Source organism: Lolium perenne, chromosome 7 (genome assembly GCF_019359855.2).
Source record: "Lolium perenne isolate Kyuss_39 chromosome 7, Kyuss_2.0, whole genome shotgun sequence".
NCBI lineage: Eukaryota > Viridiplantae > Streptophyta > Magnoliopsida > Poales > Poaceae > Lolium > Lolium perenne.
This window is the reverse complement of record NC_067250.2, coordinates 58,062,403-58,082,034: the sequence shown is the minus strand read 5'-3', so window position 1 is coordinate 58,082,034 and position 19,632 is coordinate 58,062,403. Positions and strand designations below refer to the sequence as shown.

General features: G+C 45.9%; 3 protein-coding genes across 4 annotated transcripts; all 3 read right to left on the bottom strand.

The window, feature by feature from the left end:
- Nucleotides 1-230: 230 nt before the first annotated feature.
- LOC127317398 (proline--tRNA ligase, cytoplasmic) lies at nucleotides 231-5,060 on the bottom strand. The gene is made up of 12 exons (XM_051347960.1): nucleotides 4,910-5,060; nucleotides 4,735-4,808; nucleotides 4,448-4,540; nucleotides 4,194-4,310; nucleotides 3,859-4,046; nucleotides 3,221-3,287; nucleotides 2,670-2,792; nucleotides 2,426-2,578; nucleotides 1,473-1,757; nucleotides 1,113-1,331; nucleotides 718-811; nucleotides 231-617 (listed from the first exon to the last, which is right to left on the bottom strand). Exons 2-12 carry the CDS (start codon nucleotides 4,798-4,800, stop codon nucleotides 553-555), a joined length of 1,470 nt encoding a protein of 489 aa, XP_051203920.1. The 5' UTR covers nucleotides 4,801-4,808; nucleotides 4,910-5,060; the 3' UTR covers nucleotides 231-552.
- A 320-nt stretch (nucleotides 5,061-5,380) lies between these two features.
- LOC127317399 (tRNA threonylcarbamoyladenosine dehydratase) lies at nucleotides 5,381-10,086 on the bottom strand. 2 transcript variants are annotated; one of them, XM_051347961.2, is made up of 11 exons: nucleotides 9,875-10,086; nucleotides 9,688-9,752; nucleotides 9,327-9,405; nucleotides 8,759-8,906; nucleotides 8,260-8,472; nucleotides 7,654-7,788; nucleotides 7,404-7,535; nucleotides 7,012-7,227; nucleotides 6,449-6,573; nucleotides 5,905-5,962; nucleotides 5,381-5,808 (listed from the first exon to the last, which is right to left on the bottom strand). In XM_051347961.2, the coding sequence occupies exons 1-11, from the start codon at nucleotides 9,976-9,978 to the stop codon at nucleotides 5,698-5,700; spliced, it is 1,386 nt and encodes a 461-aa protein (XP_051203921.1). In that variant the 5' UTR covers nucleotides 9,979-10,086; the 3' UTR covers nucleotides 5,381-5,697. The 2 variants fall into 2 exon arrangements, with proteins under 2 accessions (XP_051203921.1, XP_051203922.1); XM_051347962.2 differs by having other exon boundaries at nucleotides 8,759-8,847; nucleotides 9,875-10,030.
- A 5,936-nt stretch (nucleotides 10,087-16,022) lies between these two features.
- On the bottom strand, nucleotides 16,023-17,632 carry LOC127317400 (red chlorophyll catabolite reductase). Its single transcript, XM_051347964.2, has 2 exons — nucleotides 17,257-17,632; nucleotides 16,023-16,816 (listed from the first exon to the last, which is right to left on the bottom strand). The coding sequence occupies exons 1-2, from the start codon at nucleotides 17,593-17,595 to the stop codon at nucleotides 16,205-16,207; spliced, it is 951 nt and encodes a 316-aa protein (XP_051203924.1). The 5' UTR covers nucleotides 17,596-17,632; the 3' UTR covers nucleotides 16,023-16,204.
- Between the last annotated feature and the right edge of the window lie 2,000 nt (nucleotides 17,633-19,632).

Sequence of the window (19,632 nt, the reverse complement as noted above, 5' to 3'; positions counted from 1 at the left end):
AAGATCTCAGAGTCGCCTGGTGAGCAAAGTAATACAAAAAATGGCTAAAATAATTCCTATAGTACTGTGAGAGGATTTTGCTGCCGTACATTTCTTACTATAGGGTTCTTGTGTACACGATGTGTTGGATCCCATGGTTTTATAGAGGGCTCGTTGAGGTGAAAGGTGTGGCCATCATTTAGGGGAAGCAAAAAAGTTGAAAAAGCATGAGATAGCATACAGGTAGAACCTCCATTTCAAGTCTCATGCAACAAATATGATCCTTTTACTATACATACAGTATGTAAGCTGAAGCAATGTTTTTTTTTCCTCCCAACAAGATTGTAAATTTATAATACACATATTTACTTCTATCAAAATAAGTGATAGAAAACAAAGAGAATGAGAAGCCCCCACTGCTAGTCTGGTTCAATATCCTACTGCGACATATTAACTAACTAGATAAAAGCTGGATGTGAGAATATACATGAGAACCAGAACTGCATGCTAGGCTTTGGACTCTCAGAATGAAGAAAACTGTGGTGTTTTGCTGGTGACCCCAGGCGGCGAAGGTCAATAGCTGCGGCCCCAGAATGACCACGTCTTCGCAGGCTTCCCAGAAGCAAAGCACACGGTTCCTGCATTTCAGCGCAGAGAATCACGCACATGTCAGAGCCGCTAGCATGCAACAGCAAAACAAAAACTGAAAAGGTTGTAATCCACAGGCAAGTTTCATACCTTCTGGAAGATCTGGCTGGTCAAATGGAGTACACAATGTTTTGGCAGCTCCGAGATCCCCCTTTGTCCGAGCTTTGACGTCCTTCTCAACTTCCTGCAGCAAAAGCATGAAACTGTATGATAAACACGCTGAGTGGAAACTAATGCAGGAAACAAATATTAGATACAAACGGATAAAGTAAATGGTTAATTGCTCAGTTTCAGCAACTGAATGTTTGTTTTTCAATTTTTTAAGTGCTCACTTTTAATCTTGAGTTTCGCAATATATTGTGGAAAATGTGTACAGAAAGTTTACATCAGATACAAACTTGTATGCCAATCTTTAGTCACTCTTATAAGTTAATAGTTGCTGGAAAAAAGTTCAGTTTGGGAGGGGAATATGCTACTTCAAATACCTCTTCATCACACCATGGAGCCAATATTAACTTCTTCTCATTCAAAGCTGTTGTGAATTCATCCCATGCGTGGATGACTTTGATGCAAGCATCTCTCTTTTGCTTGGCTGTTTCAAGCAAGCTGTCTTGAATTTCATCCAGTAACATTCTTACATGCTCCACCAAATCAGTCGAAGGAATGTCAGCCTTTACACCATTATCTCGGCGGACAATGCGCACCTGAAAATAGAAGGATGATATTTCCATTTACTCGCGGAATGGGCGTTCATTAAATGATGACAAAGTACATGACAATGAGAAGTATATCCTTAATAGCTCTATACAAATACTACAAAACTAAAAGGGGACAACTCAATGTACCTGCTTGTTTGCCAGATCTCTTGGACCTATCTCAATTCTCAAGGGAATACCTTTCATTTCCCAGTGAGAATATTTCCATCCAGGCGAATAGTTATCACGGGCATCCAAGTCTGCTCGCATTCCAGCTTGGTTTAAAGTGTAAACAGCTGACTCACATGCACCGCTAATAGCTACAGTGTCCGCATCCCTGAATGGAACAGGAATGACGATGACCTGGATAGGTGCCACCCTTGGTGGTAGCACTATGCCCTTGTCATCACCATGCGTCATCACCATCACCCCAATCTGCAAGAATAGCATTCGGAGTACCAAACATATACAACATAAATTTAGGTGGAACCTTAATTGAAATAATCCAGGCAAAAACATATAAGGCGGCAATTGTTTTCTACAAATAGAAGAACATCACATGACATTGCCAAAGCTACCAAAGATGGTTACTGCCAACCCTTTCCATTAGCACCAAAGCTGGCGCTAAATTCTCGCCATGATGCAAAAATAAAACGGAGCACCAACTATTAGCTACCACTACAAAGAATTATGGAAAACTGTCCAAATTCAGCTTAATTGTATTATATATTATTTGTCGTGAAATACAGATCTAGACGCACACTAACACTCCACACCTTACCACCACCTGCTTATTGACGTGTCAATGCTTTGGAACCGAAACATAATACTTTAGGGAAAAGTAGCTACTCATGTAGAGAATTGATGACAAGTATGCCATGTATGCCACTTGGTATTCTTACAAAGTAAACTTATAAGCTTATTATATCAATCAATTTACATCAAACAACAAAATATCTAAGCAGGAAAGCAAGACAATACGAGTATATACAATATAAACGTGTCATTGCCATTTCCAAAACTTCAGAATTGACAAAAAAAAAAGGTATACCAAGAAGGGAGTTCGAAAGAAATCAGCTACAAATAGAAAAAATAAGAATTACCGAGCGGGTGGAGTATGCCCAAGAATTCTGCCACACAAAGGATCTTTTACCCTTCTCATCCTCGAAACGTATGTCAAACATCTTTGCAAAGTTTTGACCAAGACAATGTGAGGTTGCGCCTTGTATACCACGGCCAGTGTTTGGAACAAAGGCCTGCAATAAAAAAACCAACTGCCTTCTTACTTGGACAGCTTTAAGAAGATAGGTGTAGCAAAAATGCAGCAAAGATTCTCTTGATAAAAACCTCAACACTGGTTGTGTAAAGTCCACCAGCAAATTTTTCCATCTCACTTTTCCTCCCTTTGAACACTGGAACTGCTAAAAATTCTTCATATATCCTTCGGTAGAGCTCCAATATATGAAGAACCTGATCATATTATGGTAATTTTAAATTCCACATGCAGTTTGCATAGAATCATATTATCAAATACACCTTACAATTAATACTACAATATTGCATTTTTTCAAGTGTGGTTTTGATATATCAGGACTTTATTCAACAAGTTTTTGCGTAAAACTACTTAAATAAAACCATGATTATATTTGAGAAAAGAAAGTAACATTATGAGTTTATACTTTCTAGCGGTATAATTCAAAAAAGGGAACAAAATAATTATCCACATGAGATGTCTCATATCTCTTATAACTTCAGAGTTCCTACACTATACTGGTCAGCTGTTGCTTCACCCCAGCAACCATATGGGATAAAACCAACCAGCTTATCAAAACAAACTCAATACCACTAGTTTACAACCGAACCAATATTTAAAAATTGCAGAAATAAATAGTTAATACCTCTTCATCTGCCTCCTCTTTTGTCGCAAAAGCTGTATGCCCTTCTTGCCAAAGAAATTCACGGCTCCTGAATTGAACAGTTGCAGAATGTTTGATTCAGGCTGTTGATGCGAAATTTTATGTGATAAAAAGGGCTAATCATGCAGCCATCAACATGGATCTAATGCAGAAACACAAGGTGTATAGAATTTGCATTATCAGTACATTGAATGAAAAAATTGTGAAAGCGTCATGGTTTTTTAGATAATGAGCATCAGATTGCTAGTGTAGCAGAGGAACACTACAATTGGTTATGCAATAGATGCATCATGTTGGAATTATAAAGTAGTCAGGGTGAAGCAATTCAGTGAAACTCCGAGTTGCATTGATATCATTTCCGAATCTTCCGTAATATTTGGAATCAAAATCACAATGTTGGCAATAAAGTGTTTGCTAGAGCTATTTCATGATTTAAATAAACAGATCTCCTTGACTCTGAGAATATTTTACAGTGTACTTATTTCATTCGTACACAAATGAATATTTTGCATTTGCTATTAGCAATCAGCCACTATGGCAGGACAAACGTAATAAGCAGACACTGCAGAATGGGAGAAGTATGAAGACAAATGTAACAAGCTACCGAACAATTGACTTACCTTATGAAAGGAGTTGGACTGCTAAACTCCCATCGAACGATGTTGCACCACTGGTTACACTTCCAAGGTAAGTCGCGGTGGCTTCTTATCCATTTAGAGAAGTATGGATACATGGCAGTCTCGCTTGTGGGCCGGACTGCAATAGGAGCTTCCAGATCAGATTTTCCTGATTTAGTAACCCATGCGACCTGGAAAACAAATTGTTCATTAATCATCCGATTCAAGTTCTTCTACAGAGGGATAGTATCTTTCGGAGTTACTTGGATAGCATTCTAACTTTCTAATGGAACATGTAGAGAGCTGAATGCGAATGGCAAGAGGAAAAAAGCACACACCTCAGGAGCAAAGCCCTCAACGTGGTCCTTCTCCTTCTGCAGAACATCCTCGGTAATAAACAAAGGGAAATAATAAGGCTTCAGCTTCAGCTTCTTAATTTCCGCTTCAAAGAACTCCTGCACAAAGTTGTCGCGGGTGGTTAGTAAAAATGAACAGAGCTACAGTAATTTCGAACATAATAAGACCACAAACTTAAGAATGCATCAAATAATATTTCTGGATTAATTAAATTTCACGGAAAGATAAAACCTACTTTCAGCAACTCCCAGATCTCCATCGCCCATGGCCTCAAGATATAACAGCCAGAGACGTCGTAGTACTCAATCATCTCGCTGTTAACGACGACCTGCACAAAACCAACAGCAAAGCTTCGTTTCGAATTTTGGTATGTCGAAAGAAAAGAAAAAACAAATTTCGCAAATCTAGTGGATCATTCAACTCAGCAGATGTCAAAATAAAAATCATTCGACTTAGCACTTGCTAAAAAAAACATTCAACTTAGCCAGACGGCAAGGGCTAGAGGAAGGCGAAGAAACGCACCTCGGAGTACCACTCTCCGAACTTGTCGTCCTTCTTGAACGACATCCCCAGCTTGGTCTCCTTCATCTTCTTCCCTGCAACCCCAGACGTAAGCGCGACGAGAAGAAGAAGAAGACGAAAAGCGACGAACCTCGGCTGGACGGATCGCCGACCGCCGTGCGCAGCTTGAACTTACGTGATGAAACACGAGCACGCCGGCGAGGTCGGGTTTCCGCTCTCCTTTGAGCGAAAGCCGGCGAGGGAGAATTGTATTGGCCGGCGCTACCGAGTCCGGTAGGGAAAGGAATTCCCGCTAGAGCTGGAATGGGCCTGTTGCCTTGAGTATTTTTTTTCTCTCTTGTTTTTAGTTTTTTACCACGGTCCGGTCTTAATATAGTACGGAGACGAGGGTCAATGGAGTAGTATCCACGTAACCGATCGATTGTTTAACTGATCGCCGCCGTCACACGATTTTAGTGCTGGAGTTTTCAAAAATATTGATTGGGTGGCGGCCACGTAACCGACCAACCTACGTCGAAGACCACATTGACTAAGTTAAGCACACATGGCTTGCTCTTGGAAAAGTGTACAGGGTCAAACGATATTTTTCATTTTTTTTTCCGTTTCATCGAAGAGAATGATCGAGACGATCAGTATGCGCCATAAGTTACTCAAAATAATCTCTTCGAATTCACTTGAATATGTTGCATATCATATGCGTGAAAAGCTGATGCTCTGTTTGGTTTACACAAGGTAATCTCGAAAAAAACAATAGTCCTGGGGAGAGATGATTACAGGAGGAAGATCCTTGCAGACAAAATCAAAGCATTACCAACAAGTTGCAGTTCTGCGATGAAACAAAATTCATCTACTTGCTCCTCACCAGCATTACGTAAAATTCAACCACGTAAGAATAGAATCTTGCCTTCCCCAGCTTACGACGGTATATCAAATGTAGAAACCCAAAAAAAAATGGTGACCAGCTCATAAAGAAAACTCCACTTCAGCCCGTTTCAAGACGCGTGAAACCATGGCGTAAAACTCAGGTTCTTCCTCTTTTACTTGATCAAGCGTGGTGGATTCGTGCGCATCCGCCTGTAGGGAGAAACAAAAGGTGAACCATAAGATCAAGATATTTTACCTTTCGAATCAAATGTCACTTATTAAGGTACACATGATTTTTTTATTTACCTCAGTGAACTTGAGAAGTATCAGATTTGACACCCCGGCAGGCTTCGATTTGTCCCACCTGATAAAATAAATCACCACAATAAAAACATGAACAAACACGCTTGAAAACACCAAACACGCTCACATTAATTAACGATGATGGGAAATCATGTATACAGTACGCCATGTTGCTCATTCAGTAGGTCAGATTGTCAATGGAACTTGATACAAAAATGATGTTGAAGACTTAAGATGGAAGTAAGACGTGTGATGGTATGTTGATGAATGCATATCACACAACTGAAGTTGGCATAACACTGAGTGAGCTCAACCGGGACTAATAGTGCAGCAAGTTTACAGTTCATCTCATCATCCCACAGACGTGCAGTATGTCATAGCCCACTTCAGTTATTAGCAAGTGAAATCTATGTCACACCAAACAAAATTATATTTTACTCAACCATGTCAGACATGTATAAAACATATCAAAAGTACATAGCTACCACGAAAACCATGGTATGTGTCATGTAAACCCGTATTTTATCAGTTTAACAGAGAGGCGTACCGAACAAGCATTAGTTCATTGACAGATCTCCACATTTTCCGGCCAGTATCTTTCATGTTTTGATCTCTAGCACTTCGGCCACGCCACAATTCTTTCACAATGTACATCACCTCTTGCGCATCAACCTTTCATGCAAATAAAAGACAATTAAGAAAAAACTACAACAAGATGTCACGTTGTGGGGAGGCCAAGAAATTACATTTTCGTAAGTATTACTAACTATCAACAGAATCTAAATAGCACTATAATGCCCTAGTAAGGACCTTCAAATCCAGGTTATGAAGTGGCATAGCAAGAAATATACTACCTCCCTTGCAAATTATAAGGCACATTTGAGTGTGTACAAGGATTACTAAGCTTATAAAACGAGGGAAAGAGAAGAGAACCGTGCTATGACGCTATCCATACTTAAATACATCTGACACGGAGAAAATACTAGTTGGTGAGGCACTACTTATATGCAGAAGGGCAAACATGGAAAAAAAGTTCATGCACACCTCACAATATGAAACAACATAACAAAATTGTATGCCTCATAAACTGAAAAGGAGGAGTAATAATACCAAAACTTGTTCTGCTGACCCATATATCAGCTCCTCATGCTCAAGAAGACGATGATGAAGAACACGGTAATGATCCAAATCCAGGTTAACAATTGGTTCAGTTTGAAAATCTAAATTTGCTAGCTGAGTAACCACATAGGAGGCCATAACTTGACCAAATATTGCAGGGATTGTTCCCAGTACTGGGATAATGCGAACCCTGAATCCTGGAACAATCTGCAAGATGATGCATACCATGTTGTCACAAATATCTGCAGTACTAGTATATAATCAACTAGATGATTTATAGGAATTTAACTAAACCATTATCATGCATGAAAAGAAGAGAAGAAACAATACTATTAAACCAGGTAGCAGGAAAGGTGCCTGGTGCATAGATAATATGAGCTGACCTGGTAATCTGATGGAGTTTCCTCTTCTTTCGAACCTTGAAAAGGAAGTAACTTTGCCTTGGGCTTCTCCAACGAAAAAACTACTGGTATTCCACCTTCAATTCCATGATCCTTCTTCAACCGATACCGTACCTACAGAAAAAACGAACTGGTGCACTTTAGTTATAGCACATCCAATATTGATCACATAGCAGCTTTAAAAGATTAGAAGAGTAAATATTATTATTTGAACCAAGTTGACAATATTTACCGTCCTAGAAAGGGGGTCGTTACTTGATTCTCTCAAATCTGCAACACGAATTCGGGTTGGGTCAGCTCGAGCTCCAGCCCCCATTGCAGAAAGTACCCTTAACCCTCTGCGTACGCAAGCCGCAAGGAGAGCCACCTATTAAAAGATCAACAATATCCAAACGTCTCGTGATGTAAAAAAAACATTGTATTGAATTAGTTAACTAGCATGGACAAAACTGAGACAAGTAATAATTTGATAAAGACACTAGGTTTAAACTACCCAGTAGAGTGGCTTTGTGTTGATTATTCATCAGAAGCAAGATTAGGAGCATGCACCTTTCTGGCTAATTTGCTTCCAGAATTTAATAAGTAAATTTTGATTATGCATCTAAATCATCTCTTCATGAAACTGACGGCATATGATGTACTCGCAGCTATTTCTTCATGAAACTAAATACAGGAACAGAAACAGGAACAGTAGCATTTAGAGCATAATAACATGAAAAATAAAAGGTACACCTAAATACTTAAGAAAAACACGAAATGCATGAAAGGCTAAAATCATTATATAATAAGAGATCAATATCAGGTTTGGAAGGAGAATTATTTCAGCCATATTTGTTACCTTAGTATCAATGTTATCTATGCAATCAAGAACAAAATCTGGCTGACCAGAAAGAATTCCGTCCTCGGCTGATGGATCATACAACTGCACTCTAGCTTCTATTTTGCACTCTGGATATATCATTGAGAAATGCTTCTTGAGGCATGACGCCTTTGGGGTCCCAACATCATCTCTGGTTGCCACAGCATGCCGGTTTAGTGATGAGAGTGAGACCTTTCAACATATCATGAGTTCCATGTTAATGTCCACCTATTTTGGATGCAGTATGTTATTACATAACATAATGTAAGCATGCCCAGTTCATACTGCCACAAAACCTGGGTATGCATGATATGCAATAATGCATAGAAAATAAGTTATGATGCATCTGTCTATTTTTTATATAATACTGCATGGCGGAAAGATTCTGTTTTCCAAATTAGAACTCTGGAAGCTTTACATCATATATTAATTAACAAAAGAGCAAAGCAACTCCAAGTTGCCAAAGTAACAATTTTACCTGATCAAAATCTACTAGAAGCAACCTGCCAACCCCAGATCTGAGGAGCATGGAAGCAGCATGACTGCCAACTCCTCCAAGACCAATGACTACAACAAAAGATTCAGTAACTTTCTTCTGGGATTCAATGCCGAAAAACTGTATATTCCTAAAAAATATAAAAAGTAAACAGGTGTTGGTAACCACAAAAAAAAGATGATCCAAACGTCGGGGTTAGTGTAATGTAGTCTGAACATTAAAAAAGTTGGATCAAAGATAAGGCTTAAGAATATCTATAATTTACAGAGAATGCTAAGATATACTAATTGTGTATCGTGTGAATACATATCACGCTCTGCTTACATTAACACGGAAAGTTACGAGTTAGAATAGATTGACAGCAGGAAAAAAAATAGCTTATTTTAGCATTGGGTTATACTATAATATTAGCTATAGGCCTTTAGCTCTAGCTGCAGTTATGAGGAGTTCAATAGTTGTTGCGCAAGTTCAAATACACAACGTCGTCTTATCTGGAATTAGAGAAGTGACTAAAGGAGACCCTCTAGAACTGGATAGTGAGAATGCGAACCTCGTAAGCTGCTCAGCGACGACTTCATCGGAGAGAAGATCCGAGCAATCCCTCGGACGTGCTCCCGGTCCCGCAGCGCCTGCTCCCAAGGAACACACTTAATACAAAACTACTTGGTAGACTAAGTTGAAAGCTCAATAGCAGGAATTCGACTAGCAAGTAACTATTCAGCACCCAATTGCCCACACAGCACATAATTTTTAATTGTTCCAAGGAGATGTGAGGTATCCATCATCTACTTGGTGCACCACCGGTGCTACTTGGACTGACGCCTTGAATTCGCAGCAGTTTTTACTATTACTAGTGCATATTCGCCTGGGAAACCATTAACCAAAATGTCACCAGCGTGCAGCACACGTACCGCTGCTGCCAGTGCCACCATTGGACTCCAGCAGGTTGCGCACGTAGCCCTCTCTCCGCTTGGACCTGCCACTCCGCAGAAACAGGAACCAGAATGAAGCGAATGGTAGGGGAATGCTTCCAGCAGCTCGTGGCCAGAGCTTTTGGGGGCTGGGGTTGGTGAGGGGAAGAGGGTTCGGCAGAGTTACCTGGAGATGAAGTTGAAGACGGCTGCAGTGGTGAACGCGCCGAATGCGGCGCCGGCCCCGGCGACGGCGGCGAGGAGGAGCAGCTGCCTTGCCCTGTCCTCCATGTCTCCGGCGGGCGCTGCCTAGAACCCTAACCCCGAACGATCTCCGGCGGCCGAGGAGGAGGAGGAGGAAAGCTTGGAGGCGGCCCGATACGATCTGCTTAGTTCGGGCCCTCTGTAAAGCCTGGTCGTTTGCTTTTGGCCTGTTGCCTTCGGCTCATGGGCTTATTTGCCTGGGCGCAGCTAAGAGTAAGAGGATCTCCACTCGTCTCCCCGACGAGGCCCCCGAGCGACGTTTTTTCCATCCGGACGGCGAAATTCGGTTCAGTCGCGCCCCCGGTTCCTCATTTTCGTCCGGATTTGGCCCTTCATCCATCCGGCGAGCCCACGCCATCCCCGGTCCCCCGGGGCGCGCTCGGGGACTCCGGACGAAAGAATTTGGCGCGAAACATCGTGTGGACCCTCGTAGTCGGCGACAGGAAAGCCAAATCCTGTCGATTTCCCTCCAATTTGCTTGCATATCCCCAAACTCTCCCGCCGAATTTGTCCATTCTCATCCTCGTCTTCCAGTTCCAGTTCCCGTCCTCGTCTTCTCGTCCACCACCGTTCTCCTCCTTGTCTTCTCATCCACCACCATGCCGCCGAAGGCGACGGCGAGGAAGCCGCGGGCGAAGAAGGAGCGGCCGCCGGGTATGTCGAACGCAGAGTGGGTGGCGGACGAGATCCGGCGCGAGGTCGAAACAAGCGGCAGGGCGGAGAGGGTGAAAAAAGCCGCCGCCAAGAGGGCGGCGGCGGCCCAGGACGAACAAGCGAGGAATATCAGCATGGCCATGAGCATGGGCCATGTTCACGGCGGCGGCGCCATGTTCCCCGGCCAATGGCCGACGCAAGGTACAAGCAGTTCCCCGTCGTCTTTCTCCCCTTCGATCTACTCGCCGTCGCCGCCTGCCATGTTCCAAGAGGGCGCCTACGTCCAACCGTCCAGGTTCACGCCGTCGCCGCCCGAGCTCGACGTCGGCAGCGGCGGCCAGTTCGAGGGCACCTCGCCGGCCCTGCGACGAGGGCCGCTCCCGTTCGGTGCGATGGCGGCGCCGAACGACGAGGAGATCCACGAGATGATCACCTCCGGCTCCATGGCCGCCGCTGCGAGCCCGGGGTTCTTCATGGCCGCCGCCGCTGCGAGCCCAGGGTTCTTCACGCAAGAGGAGGCGAGGGCGACGGCAGCTGTCGCGGCGCGCAACGAGTATGTGGAGGATGTGGCCGACGGAAGCCAAGCCGTCGAAGAAGAAGAACAGCCAACTCAAGCCGACGCCAACCTCTCGAAAGGAAAGAAGAAGAGGAAGAAGGACTCGCCGCCTGCCGAACCGCGTATCAAATGGACGCCGAAGGAAGAGGAGTGCCTCGCCGAAGCTTGGATGACCGTGTCCATGAACGGCATAACCCGGGCCAATCAGTCGTTTGACACATATTGGCTTCGAGTGAAGCAGGCGTTCGACGAACGCAAACTCGTCGATCCCTACTTCAGCAAGACGAACATGAACCGGGGAGACAAGGCAATGGCCACCCATTGGGGGATCATACAGACGGCGTGCAGCAAATGGCACGGCATACAGGAGGAGATCAAAGAACGGCCGATGAGCGGCCACGACTTGGAGCAACAGGTATGCTCCGTCGACCCTGCATCACCGAGGTTAGCTGTGCACCGTGTAGTGATCGTCGTGAGCTGACCCGTATCGCCGTACTCTTTTTTCCCAGCTGCGCCGTGCTTTGGACATGTACATGGACGACACCGGCATGCAGTTCAAGTTCCTGAATGTCTACGCCCGCATCGAGAAGTGCGAGAAGTGGGCGGAAACCCGCAAGACCCTCTCGAAGAGCAAGACTGAGCAGTACAACCCCGACGCTCCGGCGGCTGGCTCGGCGGATGGGCGCCCGGAACTCGGCCAGAAGAAGCTCAAAGAGCTCAAAAAGACGGGCGATCCCGCCGACAGGATGCAGGCGTCGATCGACAAGTGCTGGGCCGACTTGAGGACGCACGCCGACGGGAGGAACGGCAAGTTCGACGGCAGGTGGCGGGAGATGCTCGCCAACCAAGGCGTCCGGATCGCCTTGCTGAAGACGACGGCGGCGGCGAAGAAGAGGAACACTGACTTGGCGTTTCTGATGGGCGGGAACACGGATCTGATGGACGAGGAGACGAGGAATTGGTACCAGGGCCACCGCAGCGACATCCTTCGAGCCACTCCGGCCAGTTCTTCGTCGTCTCCGCCAGCTCCTACCTCGTCTTCCTCACCGTCTACGTCGTCGACTGCCGCTGCTTTGACGTCGACTGCCGCTGCTTCGTCGTCGACTGCCGCTGCCGCTTCGACCACGGCGTGTGAGGAAACTGGTCCGTCGGACACCGCCGTGCCAGCCGGGACTGCCGATGAGCCTGTTTCCGTGTAATTTCCCTCCTATCGCCGATCTGTGGCTGATCCTTTTACTGGTCCTTTTGCCGATCAACTGGCCGTACTTGTAGCGCGGGACGACGGTTTGTTTGAATTTAAACTATGTCCACCGAACTCCGGGTGGACGACTGGAAATACGGTACTCCCCATGACTTTATTTCGTCCAATCCGGCGGTTGTTTCGTCCGGATTTCATCGTGGGCAGGCCAAACGAGTGGAGACGCTCTAATACAGGTTATGCTAAAAAAAACACACACACACAACGCAATTGTATAATTTTCTCAACAAAAAATTGATCTCACCCCTCCTCCCTCGCCCCGTCCTTCTTTCTATCCTCCCCCCTCCACTTCGAGAGTCTCTCGGCCATCTCGGGCTCTTCTCCCGCTCTTCTCTAGCGGCTCCGCCGGCCGGGGATAGGGGAGGAGGCCAGCCCCATGTGAGTAGTAGTAAGGCTAGTAGTAGGTATAGGGTTTGCAGCTGGCCCTATATAGCGTATGATGTCATGCCGTGGGGATTTCTCTTGCTGGTGCTCTAGTGGAGTTCAAGTTTTCAAGAGGAATCTTGCAGGATCCTCTTGAATAAGCGCGGTGGCGACCCAGAACTAGCCATGGTGGGAGTGTAGTTGACTTCTAGAGGCCATCAAGGCAATGGTATCGGAAGGCAGCGGTGCTCTCTTCTGGGGGCTGGAGTTGGGACTAAGGCTTCCTTGCCTACATATGTGGAGATCTTCTGGAGCAAATCCTCGGCAGCATCTCCACGATGCCGCATCGCCGTCCGACTCTTGAATCTAATGGTCGCGGGGCGACCATCCATGCTCTGATGTTGTCCTGGTGCTAGTATCATCCTCATGTTTTCCCTCCCGACAGACGTGCCAAAGGGGAGGGCATTCTTCAACTCCGTCGCGGCAGTTCACGCATGCCCGTCTCCAAGTGTATGGAGTTCGTCTTCAAGAAAGGTGGAGAAGGATCCGATGGTACTCTAATACTCTTGTGGAGGGTTCTTTTACTAGAGAATTTCAATGAATGTATTAAACTTTTCTCATTCTTGGAGGTTTCTTTGTAAAATATGAACCACAACTTCTAATTAATTCAGCAACTGAACCTTCGGGGTCCTTTCCTTGTTTAAAAAAAGTTCAATTAGGTGTGTATGTATGTGTTGTGGAGGCAGACAAAATGAGGAAGAAGAAACCCAATTTCTATTAGGTGCTAGAGCATTGTTTGTCTACCACGGACCCACGGTGCTCCCTCGTCCAGTCCGTCAGATCCAAATCGTGCGTCTCAGATTTATCGCCGCTAACGTTTAAAACTCTCTCTGGAGGCAATTTTCTTTTCTCCTTCATTATTTTCCCTTTTGGTCATTTCATTTTTGCCCTGCAAGACATGAGTTCATCCTCATTCTCTCCTTTTCTCTTCTCTTCTGGCCCCAGTCAAATCTGCTCCCGATCTCCGCCGCTGAATCACGCTCGTCAAAGGCGAGCTGTCCGACGAAAGCCACGTAGGAGCATCTGTGGCCGGTTGTCGTAGCCGGGTAGCAGCTTGGTCGACACGGAGAAGCGGATCGAGGCGTTCAGGCGCGGCACCGCGCTTGGAGGTTTCCTTCGGCGGCGTTGCGATGCAGGGCCGCAAATCCGACTGGTATGTGGAGTATATCGTCGAAGTAGTCGTCGAAGGAGAGCATCCACATCGTGTTGCTGGTGAGTCCTTTCGTTCCTGCATGCGTTTCGACATTTTTTTTTTGCGTTTCGACATGCTCATGTTGATTTTGGGTTGGCGTTCGCTCGGTTGGAGTTGGATTACCCTTGTTCTCCTCCATTTAGGAGTCAATCGGAATCGTGGACCTGCCAATTCGACAATTCTGTAGAGTTTCGAACGTTGTCCGAGGTTGCTGGTGAGTTCTTCGATCCTGCATGCGTTTCTACATGCCCATGTTGAGTTTGGGGTTGGCGTCTGGTCTGTTGGAGTTCGATTACCCATGATTTCCTCCGTTTAGGCACAAATGAGGTGGATCTAATTGTTTTTTTGCTTCATTCTGGTAGTTTATACATCGTGGGTGTATGACCAGTATGTATGCTTGTTGGATTCCATACACGTCATGTGACATTTGCTGAGGTTGATATCTCATAGATTGATGATTTTTGTATCTTCAAATTTCTACATGATGTAGTAATTACTGCAAATTATCTATATGGCATGTAACATTTGTACCATATGATGTATTCTTTTGAAACCATAACATGTAGTATGATGGCAGTCACAGGGATGTATAAAATTGTTAATATATACTCCCTCCGTCCCAAAATATAAGGCGTCTAAGGTTTGGTCAAAAGTCAAACTTTACAAACTTTGACCAAATATTTAGGAAAAAATATTTACATCTACAATATCAAATTGACATATTAATAAAATATACTTTAGGGTGAATCTAATGATAATGATTTAGTATTGTAAATATTCATATTTTTGTGTATAAAATTGGTCAAACTTTAAACACGTTGACTTTTGACCAAACCTTAGGCGCCTTATATTTTGGGACGGAGGGAGTACATTCTGTATGTAGTTCATGTCCATGCACATGTGTTGAAGGATGTGTGCATCAACCGATGCAGAGGCCGGGGCTACCCCCATTTCGAAAAAAATGCACACGTGTTGTAGACGGCATTTTTGGTTTGGGATTAATAGTACATTCTCTGCATTCGTTATATGCCAATAATTTATAAAATTGTCTATAAATACTTGTTGCGTATGGAGTTAGTATTTCCCAATTGCGTTTAGACGTATTTTTTTTAACACGGAGGCAAAAGATTTACCTCATCTATTAATTAAGAAGAGAGTGTACAATTTTTAGGAGAAAATCGTACGAAAACCTACATTGGGTCAAACCCACATAAACAACACACCCACAACCAAAGCCTAACAGAGAACCGAACAACATGATAACATCCACACTAGCTAACACAAGAGACCACGAAGCGACAGGAGCGAATGCTCCAAACGCAACACTCCAATTTTTTTTTGATATATTGCTTTGATTTTAACTTTAGGATGTAAAAAATAATAACTATATACATTGTGTTATATATCTTGCTTATGATGTATTTTTATATCCAGCGCATTCAAAATGTATATGGCACTATAGAATGTAATTTTTCCTTTTTTTAGAATGTATTTGCAGGTGTTCTCATTTCCAATCAATTTTACCAATCATATTACGCAACATATCATATCATGGTATGACTGTTCTTCTATCATATCATAACATGGTTTATCTATTATACGTGCTTTCACTATGATATATTTTTACTTATAATTATTTTTTTACATCTACCTTATATTGTAGAAACCTGACACCAAAAAACTCTAAAGCTGAGAAGTCAAAGTACAACAGGATGAGGAACAAATTCAGCCTGAGGGTGGACTTTGGGAGAAGGCACATGACCGTCGGCCATATGCCGGCCCCTAAGCCGGTTCCTGCCCAAGTATGCCGGGTTTTCGTCCTTCGGCCAGCTTTTCGTAATCTGGTCCATCTTGTTATTTCCGGCTTCATCTATGCCAGTTTCTCTTATGTCGACATGGCTATACCGGTATCTCAATCCAGCTTCCCCAAGCCGGTTGACCTTTAATCTGGTCAACACCTTTTTTACCCGTGAAGAAGATTATCCGGATTACTTTGATAAGCTGACATTAAAGATTTAAGTTGGTCATTAGGCCATACCTTAGCCTACCGGGGGTCATCCCCCGACACCAAACAAATGCAGTCCCTGTACTTTTGGCACGTCTATAGTCGTTGACTCGTTGTACCTGTATACACTTTACATAGCCATGCATGATGATCTCTAGTAGACTTTCAGTGCCCTAAGAACGCCTTGCGGATCTCAGCAACGACCCTGGCGGCGATGTCGGCGTCAAACATCCTCGGCAGGTTGGCGGATAGGTTGAGCTCCAGTTCCGTAGCCGAGATCATCTTATCCCTGGCCACCATGCTCTCCCTCTCTGCGTCACTCATCTCCACCGCCGCCGCGGAGTGCTCCAGCCAGACGTCAAGAACCTCCTTGGCTGAGGCCGCGAGCTGGCCTTGCACGATCTCCTCGAGCGCCGCCTCCCTTCCCTCACCGCACTGCACGTCCACGACGACCGCCGTGGGCGACCACAAGCTCCGCACGAGCAGCAAGGGCGAGACGTAGGGCCGGACCTGCGGTAGCCGCTCGATGCTCCGGCGGTGCGCGTCCACGCCCGTGGCCTCGTAGTACTTGGTGATGTACTCTGGGTGAAGCGGGAGGTCCTTGCGCGGGAGGAGGTCGAGGAGGATGACGAGCGAGGTTGGGCCGCCCTGGATGAACTCCATGAGGAAGTGCGGCGCGTCGGTGGCGCCGTTGAGGACGAAAATCAGGGAGCTGATGTCGATGGCTCCGCCGCCTGGGAGCTGGCGGTGGAACCAGGCCTCGAGCGTGAAGTCGACCTTCAGCACAGGAGAGAAAAAAACATGAAAGAAGTTGAAGAATTAGTCATGAACATCTAAATAAACGTGCCTAACAGTCAAGTCAGTGACAAATAGTTAAGCTTAAATTACTGTAAACTACTACTGAAGAGCTAGCTTATTATGTTTCGACGTAGTAATTCTCAGTTTAGCACTTAGCAGTCGGATTGCCACAAATTAACTTGGACTCATCAAAGTTACCGTCAGACTGCATCAGCAACCTTTAAACTTAATTTCCTCTCTAATCCAACTGGTTCAGCTGTGGGCTGCTAGCTTGTTATACTTCTCACAAGTTGTACACGTATAAATCGAGTATATACAGCAACCAAGTGCTATCAACCTACTAATTGAGCTCGTTTTTCTAGACATGCAAACCATCATCCAGACATGTCAATTTAGTGCGCGCATGTTCACGTACGTACCGACGAGCCGGGCACGCCGCGGCGCACGTCCACTGAGCCGAGTGCGTTCCCGGCGGCGTTGCCGAACTCCGCCACATCCGCGGGCACCTCGGACGGCAGAAGGCGCGCGCCCAGCGCCGTCTCCGCCTCGCCCGCCAGCTCCAGCATCAGCTCCCGGTGCGCCAGCGGCGGCATCCGGCCCACCGCGTCGGCCCTCCTCTGCTGTGCCACCGCCGACGCGCGCATCGGTCCCGATGGTATGCAGAGAGGACGGTGGCGGCGACGTCGTGACGCCGCGCCGACGGCCGCCGCCTGCTGTGAGCAGCGGTGGAGGAGCGGCCTGCACGGAGCGGGAAGCATGAGGGCTGGCCAGAGGATGTCTCAGCTGGTCTGTGCAAGCTAGTGACCGGTGTGCAGTGTTTATGCGCGTATATACACGCAGCGAGTCGCCAGCGCTGTGGATCTCCACTAAGAGCATGTCTAACAGCCCCGTATTCCTATGTCCCGTATAACGCTTCGCCCCGTATAGAAAAATTGCTAACGGAAGAGCCATTCCGACTAGCAGACCCCGTATTTCGTCCCGTATTTTCAAAAATTAAAACCCCGGGAAGTTCATCTTCATTGATCATACTACGGATCATACATACATCCTCCTCGCCGGCTCGCGGATCTCTTTCGCTTCCTCCGCCGCTGGTGCTGCCGATGCTCGCCGCCCATGCCGCCTTCGACGCGCGGTCACGCTCCCAGTCAACGCGCCACTTCTCGAAGGCGACGCCGCTCATCGGCTTGAGCGGCGGCTCTTGTCGGTACCACCGCCCACCCGCGCCGATTTCCTGGGCCCGTATTCCGCCGAAACGGGCCGGCCCGAATACGGGGCCTGCTAGACGGCCTAAATCGCTCCTGCCCCGTATCCCGCCGGAATTTTACGGGCGGGCGGATTATAAGGGGCCTGTTAGACGCTCTAAGCTCGCAGCGACGACGATGGAGAAAGAACACAAGCGGTACGGTGTGGAAGAAAATCGTAGCAAAAATGTTGTGCCGTAAACAGCCAACACGCTCGTGCTTAAAAGCAGTACAAGTGCGCATCTTGCCAAACTCGAACGAAGAAAATCGGCCTCCTCTCCTCATGATCTGACCGGACAAGCCTTGTGATGTGAGGCGACGAGAGACGAGGGGTGCATGTCACGTACGGGGTACGGCATGTTCACCTTTTAGCTATGTTTGGCAGGGCAGAGAGCCGTAGCTGTGTGGTGTCTTGATTGCCAATAGCTTTGGTGCTACTCCACTGATCATGATCATTTTTCTTAAAAATGGAGGAAAACTCCAGCCGCCTCTGTCAGAGTGATGCACCACACGAGGCTTTTTATTAGAAAGTCTTAAGAGATTATAGTTATTATTATATTATTACAAGTTTACTGATCGCATAAACTGGGTACATGAATTAGTCAATGAAAAAGAGGGTGCAAAACTCCACTAACATCTTGTATCCTTTTAGTATGCTGTCAATCTGGCTGAAGATAGCCCGAACGATCGCTATTAACCGAATGCATCCAGATTTCATAGGTTTCCACTGATCAACATGTAGATCCAGTAGTGGCCCCGTGGATAACCTGCAAAAAGAGCACACCTTCACCTCTATTAAAAAAGACATCATTGCGGCAAATACAAATTGCCAAAGCAAAGCACAAAATTCTACAGGAATTCAAGCATTTGTCTTGAGTATAGGACCCAGCACTATTAAGAGGATATCGAAGTTTTTATTTAACTACTTGGATCAAATCAATCCTCTCTATTTCTATCTCGTTTGGCATCTTGCTCCCCACATTATTTCTATCTTTTGCCATCTTTTTGCGCCTTGCGTTTGCCGTCTTCTTCCACCATATATTTGTCATTGTATGACATCATATTTCACCTTTGGTTCTACTCATCTCGTGCTCGTAGTTTGCTCTGTTTTTTTTTTCTAAATAAAGAAAGGAGAAAGAGTGGAAGAAGAAAATAAAAAAAGGTGAAGAAAATAAAAAGAAAGAGGTGAAACTGAAACAGAAGGTCGGGCCAGTCCAACCAGACCTGGCCGGTCTAACTGGCTGGCGTGGCCAGATTCCAGTGGACCCAGCCGGTCATACCGGGCACTGGGCCGGTCTGACCGGGAAGCCCTGTCCCGCGCGGTCGGTCCATCTTCCCCGAGCTGCTCGACTTGGCCCCTGTTCCGCTTGACCGCTCGCGGCCGTCGCTAGCTGCCTCGCTGTGCCGCTCACCGCCCCCACCAGCTCCTCTCTGTCTCACTCCGCACGTTGCGCGCATCGGCTCCCGCATCATCGCCCAGTGTCCCGCAGCAGCAAGGCATAGGCATGTATGCCCGCTCTGCGCTCGCGTCCCGCGCCGTTTTTCCTCTTGACT

Coding starts and splice junctions, on each gene's coding strand:
- LOC127317399 (XM_051347961.2), bottom strand. CDS start 9,978: ATGGAGGACAGGGCAAGGCAGCTGCTCCTCCTCGCCGCCGTCGCCGGG. Junction 8,473..8,758: donor TTCTAGTAGATTTTGATCAG/GTAAAATTGTTA, acceptor ATATGTTGAAAG/GTCTCACTCTCATCACTAAA. Junction 7,789..8,259: donor TAGATAACATTGATACTAAG/GTAACAAATATG, acceptor ATCTTTTAATAG/GTGGCTCTCCTTGCGGCTTG.
- LOC127317398 (XM_051347960.1), bottom strand. CDS start 4,800: ATGAAGGAGACCAAGCTGGGGATGTCGTTCAAGAAGGACGACAAGTTC. Junction 4,047..4,193: donor TTGAGGGCTTTGCTCCTGAG/GTGTGTGCTTTT, acceptor TTTGTTTTCCAG/GTCGCATGGGTTACTAAATC. Junction 1,332..1,472: donor GAGATCTGGCAAACAAGCAG/GTACATTGAGTT, acceptor TTCTATTTTCAG/GTGCGCATTGTCCGCCGAGA.
- LOC127317400 (XM_051347964.2), bottom strand. CDS start 17,595: ATGCTTCCCGCTCCGTGCAGGCCGCTCCTCCACCGCTGCTCACAGCAG. Junction 16,817..17,256: donor GCGGCGTGCCCGGCTCGTCG/GTACGTACGTGA, acceptor CCTGTGCTGAAG/GTCGACTTCACGCTCGAGGC.